This window comes from Rhinichthys klamathensis, unplaced genomic scaffold (assembly GCF_029890125.1).
Source record: "Rhinichthys klamathensis goyatoka isolate OS25496 unplaced genomic scaffold, OSU_Roscu_1.1 h1tg000168l_1, whole genome shotgun sequence".
In the NCBI taxonomy this organism is placed as follows: domain Eukaryota; kingdom Metazoa; phylum Chordata; class Actinopteri; order Cypriniformes; family Leuciscidae; genus Rhinichthys; species Rhinichthys klamathensis.
Window position 1 is genome coordinate 1,710,160 of NW_026606699.1, and position 12,819 is coordinate 1,722,978.

At 41.6% G+C, this 12,819-nt stretch overlaps 1 protein-coding gene across 1 annotated transcript; it reads left to right on the top strand.

Moving 5' to 3' along the window:
- Positions 1-5,588: 5,588 nt before the first annotated feature.
- On the top strand, positions 5,589-12,436 carry LOC130091563 (proto-oncogene serine/threonine-protein kinase mos-like). The gene is made up of 5 exons (XM_056259506.1): positions 5,589-5,634; positions 6,334-6,479; positions 9,885-10,023; positions 11,489-11,596; positions 11,945-12,436. Exons 2-5 carry the CDS (start codon positions 6,334-6,336, stop codon positions 12,344-12,346), a joined length of 795 nt encoding a protein of 264 aa, XP_056115481.1. The 5' UTR covers positions 5,589-5,634; the 3' UTR covers positions 12,347-12,436.
- Positions 12,437-12,819: the final 383 nt, after the last annotated feature.

The following is a 12,819-nucleotide window of genomic DNA, read 5'->3' on the forward strand; positions in this document are numbered from 1 at the left end:
GCGATTTCCTATTTCAGTAACGATCAGCCAAGTGAATGACGCGCTATAATGTAAAACATCTCAATGAAGTAGGCCTACAGGTGCTGTGTCACCAAGCGTTCGTTTTTAAACAATAACTTAATCAATTCTGTGTCTTAAGTACAATAAAACAGCAATAGATCTTAACTAAAATTACCATGGTAAACCGATAAGATAGCCATACGATTAAAGTATTTAATAGTTCTTTAATACGGCCAAATCATTCATAAAATCGACTCCTCCCCGTGGATCTTATGTACTGCATTGAGGTGCTACTGGGAAAACAGCTTGCAAACAATGTCACGTAGGCGGCCTAACTCAAAAAAGCATTCGTTTACCATTAACTTGATAGTCAGCAAGACACAGACCGCTCTCGCCAGTCGCCACCAAGTGGACAGCGGTGAAAATTACAGTTACAATTCACAAATTAGATCAAATGACGGTTGGATTTCAGATTTGTCGGTCACTGCTAAAAAAAATCGTCAAAATGACGAAAAATGTTCGGTTAACGCGACCTCTGGACGAAAGCGAGTGTTTTTTTGTTTATAGCTTTATTGGAGATGACTAAATCTATTAATTTAAAAGATAGCCTACACCCTCAAATTTCTGTTAAATTATTTCCTGAAAATCATATCCTACCTTTAACCACTTATGGCTGGAAAAGGGAAAATGAATCTTGGAAGTACCAGGTGAATTAATGCCATGCATCTCACAAGACTGCAAACAAGCTGTCAGTAGGCTAGGCTAACATTTAGGCTATCCTCTGTGACATTTTGCAAAGACAAGCTTTTCATGGTATTTAACAAGTTTTAATCTATTATTAAAGGCTGTTTAAAAATAAGGAAAATGTATTTTTAATGCTGTTTGAAAAATAAGGAAAATGTATTTTTAATGTATTTTTTTCTTTCTGTGCTGTTTCATATCGTATGAAATAGAATAGGCCTACATAAAATGATGACTTCTGTATGTAGGCTATGCTTTGCTTCACCTAAATTAGATGTTGATTCTTTCTACTGACTATTTGCTTTAAAGCCTTGTTCTGGCATGAAACTCTAGGTGGCGCAGGCTGATAGGTCCTTAATTCATTTGATAGTGATCACATCATTTTCTATATCGCGCAGCTTATTGTTTGCAGTTGCATCAGCAGCCAATGAGCTGTGGCTCAACATTCAAATACGGGTAGTGTTGCTTTTAGCAGCAAAATTTGATTGTGTAATGAAAAGTGACTTGAAATGACATAGCCTACTAGCCTGACTTCGTCATACTCATATTCTAGTCAGAATGTGAGTCTGATACTGCTCCATGGCCCTGTCCTAAATGGCACACTCAGGACTTGTGGACTTCCTCAGAGTCCACACTTCGGTGAGGTCATGTAGTGCAGACCTAATAGGGCCCTTAGCGCGAGTCCGCGAGGGCACATTGAGAGGTATTTTTGGGACAGACTCGATCGTCACGCCGGAAACAGGAAGACGGTCTGATTGTTGTTATGGACAGGAGCTACAGGTTTGGGGAAATATGCTGCCTATTGTTGTTGTGTTTACATATGACTCAGTAAAGCCCTGTTCTATTTATTTAATGAATCATAATGCGATCGTATTATTTAGCTCGCTATTATTAGCCTATGTTTGAGACATCTGGTCGATGATCATAATGTTTGTATAAACTTGTCATAAAAACCGTAATGATAATTACACTTAAATATTTTCTTCTCAGCCATGTTAACAATTGTCCGTGAGCGAAATCTCCTCCCATCCGTTGTCTGATTGGCCTTTCGCAAGGATTCCTGGGTAGTTAAAGTGCGTGGAGCCTGCATCTATGCAGGCTTCGCGGAAGACCGCTTCAAGGGTACAAAGGGGGCGCTGCTGAGCACACTTCAGAGCGTTAAAATGCTAAATGGGACGGCCTACGGACTCGTAGACTCGGCGAGCACGCGCAATTTAAGTCCACGAGACCGAAAGTCCGCATGAAGTGCGCCATTTGGGACAGGGCCCATATAGGGCTTTGATTATGAGGCGTGTGTTAACCGAACCAGGAAAAAAAAAACTCTGCAATCAATTGAATAGACCTACAACCAATCAGAGCAACGCAGTAATTGTTTTTTTTTTATGAGCTACGCAAATTGTCAACAGAACTCAACTACACGCACACTGAAGGAAGTAGTAAAATAATGAGTGTTGCTTCTTTTACTTGGTCCTCCATGAGTGCGACCAAAGGAGAAACCACAACGACCACAGGGTTTTCATTGCGTCCCGTCTTCTTAGCGACCATCGGAGCCAGCTGATAAAATAAACTTTTGCCGAATCCAGTAGGAAGGACGGCAAACACATCTTTCCGATCGACAAATGCCTTGATTGCAGTTCTATGTTCGTCTTTTAAAATGAATGCGCTGTCGATTTCTTTTACAACAGACGCGATAGCGGGATCTCTACATCTCAGTTCTCCAGCTGCAGTCATCTCTGAGGGAAACCAGTTCAACCCAAGCGCTCTTTGATAATGTGATGATTACGTAACTGCAGATCATCTGTCCATCATCGTATAAAGCCCGCCCTAGCAATTTGATTGGCCCGACTAATTCTGAACCGATCATAATTACTCCTCAATGGATCGAGTCCAGACCGAACTTCCCGACCAAAAAATGTTGTGGGCTGGGTTCAGGCTGGCATCCAGGCTAATAGCCTACTGTTCATTCCTATGTATTTGCGGTATATTGTCATGCATGATCATCTAAAGAAAGACACTGATCTGAAGACTGAACAGAAAACAAGAAAGATCAGAAATCCCTAAGATATAATAATTTTGCAAAGATGGTATTTAACAAGTTATTCATTACAAGGAATTATAGAGAGCTGTGATGAATTATGGGAACAAATGGGATGACAGGGACCTCTGGTGGTGGAACGGAGAATTCATAAGAGGAACTGGAAAATTTTAAAATTTGACTCGGAATTGACTCGGAAAAGTCATAAAAATAAGTCAAATCTCAAAAAGTCATGGACATTCCTATAGTGAATACACATTTTACATTCGGCTCTAAAATATTTCATCTGCTAGATTTGTGAAAAGCAGAAAATGCTTGCAAGCCAGAGTCTTTCTGTTTATAGCTTTATTGGAGATGACTAAATCTATGAATTTAAAAGCTGGATACACCCTCAAATTTATTTTAAAAGATTTCCTGAAAACTTTTATCTTTCATCTCTGATTACTGGAAAGGGGAAATTAATTGTAAAAAATTGTGCAAATCTTGGAAGTAGCAGGTGCATAAATATGATAAATTCCATGCATCACAAGACAAATGCATACAAATCTGTCATTAACATTTATCCTCTGTGGCATAATATCAAGAGCTTTGACATTTCCCAAGATCTTTTTTTTGTCAGTTTTAATTGCATGACTGAGCAGTGAATTTTTACTATTCTTTATTCGGTTTCAAATCCATCTTAGAGACATTAATGCGCTGCTGTCCTTGTAAGAACAACCAACACATTTTTTTTTAAAATCTTCTGTACATTTTTAAGTCTGTCTGGAAATCAGTGTGTCAATTTTTCTGAAGAAAATTTGAGTAAATAATAATTATAATAATAGCTGAAATATGAAGGTATTGTCACAGATGAAGCAGAACTTTTAGAAGTATTCCTCTAGACTCGGGACATTAGAAATGTTCTTGTGTTTTAAGACAGTCTTTTTCTGGCATGCCTTTGTCATTTCTGTTGTTAAAGAACTATGATTACAGTGACAGACCTGCTTTTCAAATAAGTGGAACCACAAGCCCGCAGGGAAAAAAAGAATCGCTTTATCCTCTTTAGCTTTCAAACATTTAAAATTTGCAAACAATCCATGAATTCCATGATTGATTATTGCTTCAGTCCCCTTTGAATACTTCAAACACATGAATTCTAGTTTAGCATCTTTAAGAAATACGTTCAGTTTCTTTTACTGATAGGTTGGAGATTCTGTTATTTGGGATTCCTTCCATTGATCTCTGTGGGCTCAGTTTACTACAGCTTTGCAGAGGAGCTTTAACAGGGGAAATGGTAAGGAAATAATACATTACTTTTGAATGAAATATTTAACACTTTAGAATACTGTTCCGTAATTGATGAATAACTACACAGGAGCAAATGAGTAACACAATATTAACATTCTAATAACTACTATTAACTAACAAGAAACTCTGATTAACGAATTAGTATTAATAATATAGAATTAATAGCGCTCAGTTCAATGTGGTATAGTTCACTATTGGCTAATCATTTTTTTTTCATACCATTCAGAGAACTACAAAGAACTACTATATTCAGGTTCATAATTAATGTGAATATAATGTATTAATCCTAAAGTGAAGATCATGGTAACCCACTAGTAATGACTCAAGTATTACCAAATCAAGTATTACCAAAAATCAAGTATTACCTTCAAGTCAAGTCAAGTCAAGTCACCTTCATTTATATAGCGCTTTTAATAATATGGATTGTTTCAAAGCAGCTTTGTGATAATAGGAAATTAAAGTAACAGAGATTGTTTTGTCTTTACAGCAGCTCTGGAATAAATTTATTGTCCAGCTAAAGTTAGTTTTGATTGATTCACTTCCGTTGCAAAGATCATTATTAACTTAGGGGCCGCTTACATGACACTGTTCTAACAGAAAACCCTTAACGCGTTCCGGCCCACTCATTCGCAGAATATTTATCGCTTCCGAGTAGCCATGTGAACCGGAACTGTTTTGACAACGTGTCATCTGTACAGAGGTAAAGGAAAGGAGAAGGAGGCCTTGCAGGGGAGAGACTTTGACACTTCAGGATTGCGTTGTCGTCGTGTCCAGGCGCAGGTCCTACATCAGATCTGGATACGGCCTGGATCCGTCGGACTTCAGAAGGAATGACTTATTTGGATCATGTATTCTAAAGTGAAAAGCATGATAACTCATTATTATTGACTGAAGTCAAGGAATTACTATCCAAAACCTTTAAAAAAAACTTAAAAGCTTACAATGACTTCAGTCATTACTGAGTTATCATGCTTTTCACTTTAGAATACGGATCCTTCCGAAGGATGTAGTAAAACAGGAGTCATTACTATCCAATAAACACTTTAAAAGCTACAATGATTTCAGACATTACTAGAGAATAATCAATTTCAATATTGCTTCTGATCCAAATTATTAGTAATTTCTTCAGAAGTATTTGGTAATACTTGAGTCTTTATATATATATATATAGCCTATATATACTAAAAAAAATCTAGAAATTAATGAAATTCATCATCAAATGCATATTAAGTACAATTCAGTTTACAGTTGACAGTCGAATCCATCTGGATTAGAGACATTTTGGACTTGTTGCATTGAAATGCATTGACATATTATTTCATGTATCATGGAGAAAACAACCGACATGGCTTATAAATGATCTTCAGCGAATGTTTTTAATGAATTGACTGTTTATTGTGTAACTAAAATTCTCTGTACTGTATGTTTTGCCCTTCAAAGTTTTTTACTTTCTGTTTTACTTTTAGATGACTGACTGCTCGTGGGTGGCGATCATCTGGTGATAGGGTTTTTTTTGTTTGTCTTTCTGTCTGACTGTCAAGACGCTGTTTTCAAGACATTTGTTTGCAGTGGTAAGTCACACTAACTGTACTATTTCTTTAAATAATATATTACATTTACATTACAAGTAAACGTCTAGAAATTATGTTTGACAGAATCAGGTGTATGCAAACCCATAGAATTTAATTTATTGCTCATCAATTCTTGAGGTTGTATTATTGGTTCATTGGCTATTACTGGCTCTTGATTGCATACTGATGATTTAAAATTCTTCGAAATACCACACAATTGTTAATTATAATTTTTTTGAGCCTTTAATCCAACACAATTACAGTACCTTTAAATATAAAAACACACTGGTCAGAATTCAAGAACAAGAGGGACAACATTTTTTAAATTTTTTCTGTAACTAGTGTTTGATGTTTAACATAGACTTTAACTGGAAACTCTGATAACCAGAGGGGTTAAAAACTATATGACGAGCCACTTTAAATGAAATCAAAGGTGTAGAAATGTCTAAAAGAGAGTTTATTCATTTAAAGATAAATAATTCAATTTGAACCTTAAAGAAAATAAATAAATCAGTGACACACACATCCTTTATATATCATGTATCTTTAAATAAATAAATAAACACTATTGCATTGTGTCAGTTCACATGGTCTTTGATGTAGATTGTAATGTAACAGGATTCCTCAGCATCCATACAATTAATTTAATTACAATCAATTAAACAATGAATTAATCTGAATTTTGAATTGTTTCTCCAGATGGCTTTTTCAGCTACTACTTATGGTAAAGGAAACTTTGGAAAGGTGTATAAAGTAACATTTGGAAATACCCGTGCAGCTCTTAAGAAGGTGCCCTGTACTGTCGTAACTAAAGAAGAAATTCAGAAAGAGAAAAATATATATCGGTGAGTATTTGAATATGCGCTCAAATTATTTATTTTGGTTTATTTCTGATTGAAAATGAACGATCCATCCATCCATCCATCTTCTTCCGCTTATCCGGGGCCGGGTCGCGGGGGCAGCAGTCTGAGCAGAGATGCCCAGACTTCCCTCTCCCTGGCCACTTCCTCCAGCTCTTCCGGGGGGACACCAAGGCGTTCCCAGGCCAGCCGGGAGACATAGTCTCTCCAGCGTGTCCTAGGTCTTCCCCGGGGTCTCCTCCCAGTGGGACGTGCCCGGAACACCTCCCCGGGAAGGCGACCAGGAGGCATCCGGAACAGATGCCCGAGCCACCTCAGCTGACCCCTCTCGATGTGGAGGAGCAGCGGCTCTACTCTGAGCTCCTCCCGAGTGACCGAGCTTCTCACCCTATCTCTAAGGGATCGCCCAGCCACCCTGCGGAGAAAGCTCATTTCGGCCGCCTGTATCTGGGATCTTGTCCTTTCGGTCATGACCCAAAGCTCATGACCATAGGTGAGAGTAGGAACGTAGATTGACCGGTAAATCGAGAGCTTTGCCTTACGGCTCAGCTCCTTCTTCACCACAACAGACCGGTACATCGACCGCATTACTGCAGAAGCTGCACCGATTCGTCTATCAATCTCCCGTTCCATCCTTCCCTCACTCGTGAACAAAACCCCAAGATACTTAAACTCCTCCACTTGAGGAAGGATCTCTCCACCAACCTGAAGTGAGCAAGCCACCCTTTTCCGACTGAGGACCATGGCCTCGGATTTGGAGGTGCTGATTTTCATCCCAGCCGCTTCACACTCGGCTGCAAACCGTCCCAGTGCATGCTGAAGGTCCTGGTGTGAAGGGGCCAACACGACAACATCATCCGCAAAAAGCAGCAACGAAATCGCGTGGTCCCCAAACCTGATACCCTCCGGCCCCTGGCTGCGCCTAGAAATTCTGTCCATAAAAACCATGAACAGAACCGGCGACAAAGGGCAGCCCTGCCGGAGTCCAACATGCACCGGGAAGAAGTCTGACTTACTACCGGCAATGCGAACCAAGCTCCTGCTTCGGTCATACAGGGACCGGACAGCCCTTAGCAAAGGACACCGGACCCCATACTCCCGGAGCACCCTCCACAGGCCGCCGCGAGGGATACAGTCGAATGCCTTCTCCAAATCCACAAAGCACATGTGGACTGGTTGGGCAAACTCCCATGAACCCTCCAGCACCCTGTAGAGAGTATAGAGCTGGTCCAGTGTTCCACGGCCTGGACGAAAACCGCACTGTTCCTCCTGAATCCGAGGTTCCACTATCGGCCGTATTCTCCTCTCCAGTACCCTGGCATAGACTTTCCCAGGGAGGCTGAGAAGTGTGATCCCCCTGTAGTTGGAACACACCCTCCGGTCCCCCTTCTTAAAAAGAGGGACCACCACCCCGGTTTGCCATCCCAGAGGCACTGTCCCCGACCGCCACGCGATGCTGCAGAGGCGTGTCAGCCAAGACAGCCCCACAACATCCAGAGACTTGAGGTACTCAGGGCGGATCTCATCCACCCCCGGTGCCTTGCCACCGAGGAGTTTCTTGACTACCTCGGTGACCTCAGATGGACGAGTCCACCTCTGAGCCCTCAGCCTCTGCTTCCTCAATAGAAGACGTGACGGCGGGATTGAGGAGATTCTCGAAGTATTCCTTCCACCGTCCGACGACATCCCCAGTTGAGGTCAACAGCCGCCCACCTCCACTGTAAACAGCGTTGGTAGGGCATTGTTTCCCTCTCCTGAGGCGCCAGACAGTTTGCCAGAATCTCTTCGAGGCCAGCCGATAGTCCTTCTCCATGGCCTCACCGAACTCCTCCCAGGCCCGAGTTTTTGCCTCCACAACCACCCGGGCTGCAGTCCGCTTGGCCTGCCGGTATCTGTCAGCTGCCTCAGGAGTCCCACAAGCCAACCAGGCCCGATAGGACTCCTTCTTCAGCTTGACGGCATCCTTTACTTCCGGTGTCCACCACCGGGTTCGGGGATTGCCGCCTCGACAGGCACCGGAGACCTTACGGCCACAGCTCCGAGCAGCCGCTTCGACAATGGAGGTGGAGAACATGGTCCACTCAGACTCAATATCTCCAGCCTCCCTCGGGATCCGGTCGTGGCTCCACCGGAGGTGGGAGTTGAAGATCTCTCTGACAGGAGACTCGGCCAAACGTTCCCAGCAAACCCTTACAGTACGCTTGGGTCTGCCGAGTCTGTCCAGCCTCCTCCCCCGCCATCGGATCCAACTCACCACCAGGTGGTGATCAGTTGACAGCTCCGCCCCTCTCTTCACCCGAGAGTCCAAGACATACGGCCGCAGGTCAGATGAAACGACCACAAAGTCGATCATCGACCTGCGACCTAGGGCGTCCTGGTGCCACGTGCACTGGTGGACACCCTTATGCTTGAACATGGTGTTCGTTATGGACAAACTGTAACTAGCACAGAAGTCCAATAACTGAACACCGCTCTGGTTCAGGTCGGGGGGGCCGTTCCTCCCAATCACGCCCCTCCAGGTGTCACTGTCGCTGCCCACGTGAGTGTTGAAGTCCCCCAGTAGAACGACGGAGTCCCCAGTCGGAGCACTTTCCAGCATTTCTCCCAGAGACCCCAAGAAGGCCGGGTACTCTGCACTGCCGTTCGGCCCGTAGGCACACACGACAGTGAGAGACCTATCCCCGACCCGTAGGCGCAGGGAAACGACCCTCTCGTTCACCGGGGTAAACTCCAACACATGGCGGCTGAGCTGGGGGGCTATAAGCAAACCCACACCAGCCCGTCGCCTCTCACCATGGGCAACTCCAGAGTGGTGAAGAGTCCATCCTCTCTCAAGGAGTGTGGTTCCAGAGCCCAAGCCATGCGTAGAGGTGATCCCGACTATCTCTAGTCGGAACCTCTCAACCTCACGCACCATCTCAGGCTCCTTCCCTGCCAGCGAGGTGATGTTCCACGTCCCTAAGGCTAGTTTCCGTGTCCAGGGATCGGTTCGTCGAGGTCCCCGCCTTCGACTGCCACCCAATCCTCTCTGCACCGGCCCCTTACGGCTCTTCCTGCAGGTGGTGAGCCCACGGGAAGGCGGTCCCACGTCACTCCTTCGGGCTGAGCCCGGCCGGACCCCGTGGGGAGAGGCCCGGCCACCAGGCGCTCGCATACGAGCCCCAACCCCGGGCCTGGCTCCAGGGTGGGGCCCCGGCTGTGCCATACCGGGCGACGTCACGGTCCTTGGATGTTTGTCCATCATGAACTAATGCAGCACAATTCTTGCACATTTTGTGCAACTTACCTGCATTCAATTCATCCAAATTAGTAAATTACCCTTCATCCATTTATCATGGATACTGCCTTTTATGATATATTTCATATTTTGCACAAGTGATCTTATTGTAGGTCATTGCGTCATTCCAATGTGGTGAAGCTCCTGGCAGATCCCTGGCTCGACTCCAATGGTATGTGGAATATTCCCTTGGAATTAATTTCTGGGAAAACTCTGGAAAAACTCATGTTCAGCTCACAGTCATACATGGAGGTAAAATGACATTTTATTGATTTATTTGTTCGTTTGTTTTGTTAAAAATTCAAAGATTCATTCATTTTTAACTGATTACAATATTTTCTCAAAGGTACACTATGTAACTTTTGGCCCTTTAGCAGTTAATAAACAAACAAAAAATATGCATTTTACAGAAGAACATTGTTTTGGTTGTGCTTCAGGTAAGCGTGACTGTGAATATGACGCTTCACGATAGATGCTTTACACTGAACTCAGTTAGAGAGCTACATATGAAAATAAACCTCTTCAATAAAATACCTTACTCATGTTGAATAAGAAAAACACCAGCCATGTCTAAGCTAAGCCAATGTTGATTCTTGTTTCATTAAGAGCTCTGTCACATTCTCTTTTTTTGCCAGCAGACTCTGTTGACCGTATAGTTTACGATTCCCGGAGGTTAGAGATTTAGCGTGCTGCATGTTAGTGTTGTCAAATATATACATATTTTTTGATATAGCTATCAATACTGAAATATCTAAAATGGCTCCCATACATTTTCCACAGTTTCAATTTGATTTCTGTCCGACAGCAAGTTGATACTCACCTTCCTCTCATTCACTCCTCTCATTCGCTCCTGTTGAACAAAGTTGGTGTTACAGGGCCCGAATTTCAGCCCAGGATAACAAATATTACACATAATGTAACTCATTCCCGCAGCTTTCACCCTCACTGCTCTTGACTAAATCGCTTTTGTAACTTTAATTGTAAGGATTATTCTTTAGCCTATTTAACTTGTCTTTTTATTTTATTTTATTTTATTTTATTTTATTTTATTTTATTTTATTTTATTTTATTTTATTTTATTTTATTTTATTTTATTTTATTTTATTTTATTTTATTTTATTCAAAGTTGGAAATCATGCTTCCTTTAAGCAACAAAATTACCCAATTGTAAAAACACAAATACATTGAGTGAGCAAACATTTAGGTGAGAAAAAATATATGGCAGGTTTTCCCAGTGGTTTCGAAAATGGTATAAGGTATCGATATTTTTCATATCTAAGTTAAAAATTCTAGTATCAGGCGTATATGCAATTTCCTGCGAAAACCATCCCGACAGAAAATATACACTCACTGGATAATAGGCTTGATAGTGAATCAGGGTAAGACAGGAACACGTTTTGGAAGAAGGATTGATAATGTATTGACTCATTATTTAAATTTAGCAAACAAAGTTACATAAAACTTGGCATAGTAAAACAATATCCATTAAATAATGCATCTCATCCAAACGGTTTTTAATCGTGATGCAATTAGAACCATTTTGAAATCCCTAAAGAACATTATGTAAACATTTTTCCTTAGTGTAAACAATATTTGAATGATCTGAGGAACCTTTTTCCACTATAAAAAAATGAAAGTTTTTGTGCAATGAAAGGTTCCATGGATATGAACAGTTCTTCAAGGATTATATATATTAATTTATTTTCTTTCTCTACAGCTAACAAAGCCAGTCATAATCACCATAATCAATGGTATGTGTGAAGGCCTCGCTTACATGCACAGCAAGAGTATCGTCCACCAGGACCTCAAGCCTGACAACATCATGGTGAGATGCTGTGTGTGTCCAGGGTTTTTCACAAACAGTTGTCCTGTAGACAGACATGCGGTTAATGATGGTCCCCCCCCCCACACACACACACAGACACACACACACATGATTTTGAGTCAATTTAAAATATTTTGAGGAATTTTTCTCTAGAAACTTTTCTTTCTAAAAAAGTTCTACATTCTGAAGATTGGTTATGAATGAACAATGGTTTTTCAGTGCATGTTGTTGCATCTTCTCATCATGAGTGACTTATAAACTAAAACTCCCAAAATCGTAGACTCTTATCAGATAATACAGCTCAGTCATCATTACAGCGTGTCTCATTTAAACCTGTCTCATTCACAGGTGGAACGCAGCACTTATCGGGCTGTCATAATTGACTTGGGACTCGCCAGATTTCAGAAGAACGGCCTTTGTTTTGGCACAGAAGGAGGCAATTGGTGTTACTCCGCTCCCGAGATTTTCCAAGGAAAATACAGAGACCAGTACTCTGATGTGTGGGCGATGGGCAAAATCCTAGCAGAGCTCCTGATCGTGCCCAGAGCGAGACTCCCTCCCAACATCACCCCTGTTCATGTGGTTGCAGCCATGAATATGAATCCATATGATCTCCCGGTCTCTAGAATGGTGAACAGACTTGTTTTATTCAGACCTACAATGGCGCAGATCTTAGGACAGATTGTTCAGGCAGGGAGAATGTGGATTTTGTATACTAGCTTTTTAGGGAATGTAGGAATAGCTTTTTAAAAGATTGGCAATGAGTGTTTTACTATTCTAAATTTAGAAAACAAACTCCTTACATTTCACTCAATTCAGTCAAATCTAATTATTAATCAACCCATATATTAAAACAAACAACACAACTGTTTGCCACTGAAAAAGAAATTATCATAACATTTCAAATGAAGCCTGTTTTTATTCCATTAAACCGACACTGATCATATAATATATATAGGCCTATATTTTACTGAATTGAGTGAAATGAAAGGAGTTTTTTTTTTGTAAATGAATAAAAATCTATTTGACACATCGGTTGAGAATCGGGATCGTAACACATACTATAGGTTCACTTTCAGAAACTATTCTGGGAAGAAACTGTTACTGCTCAGAAGTTGCTCTTCATGTCTCTCAGAACAGAAGACTTCATGGAGATCTCATGCGTGTTTCAGATGTTTCTTATAAAACAGTGGCAGTTTCTTTCAGTTTGTAGTTCAACCACT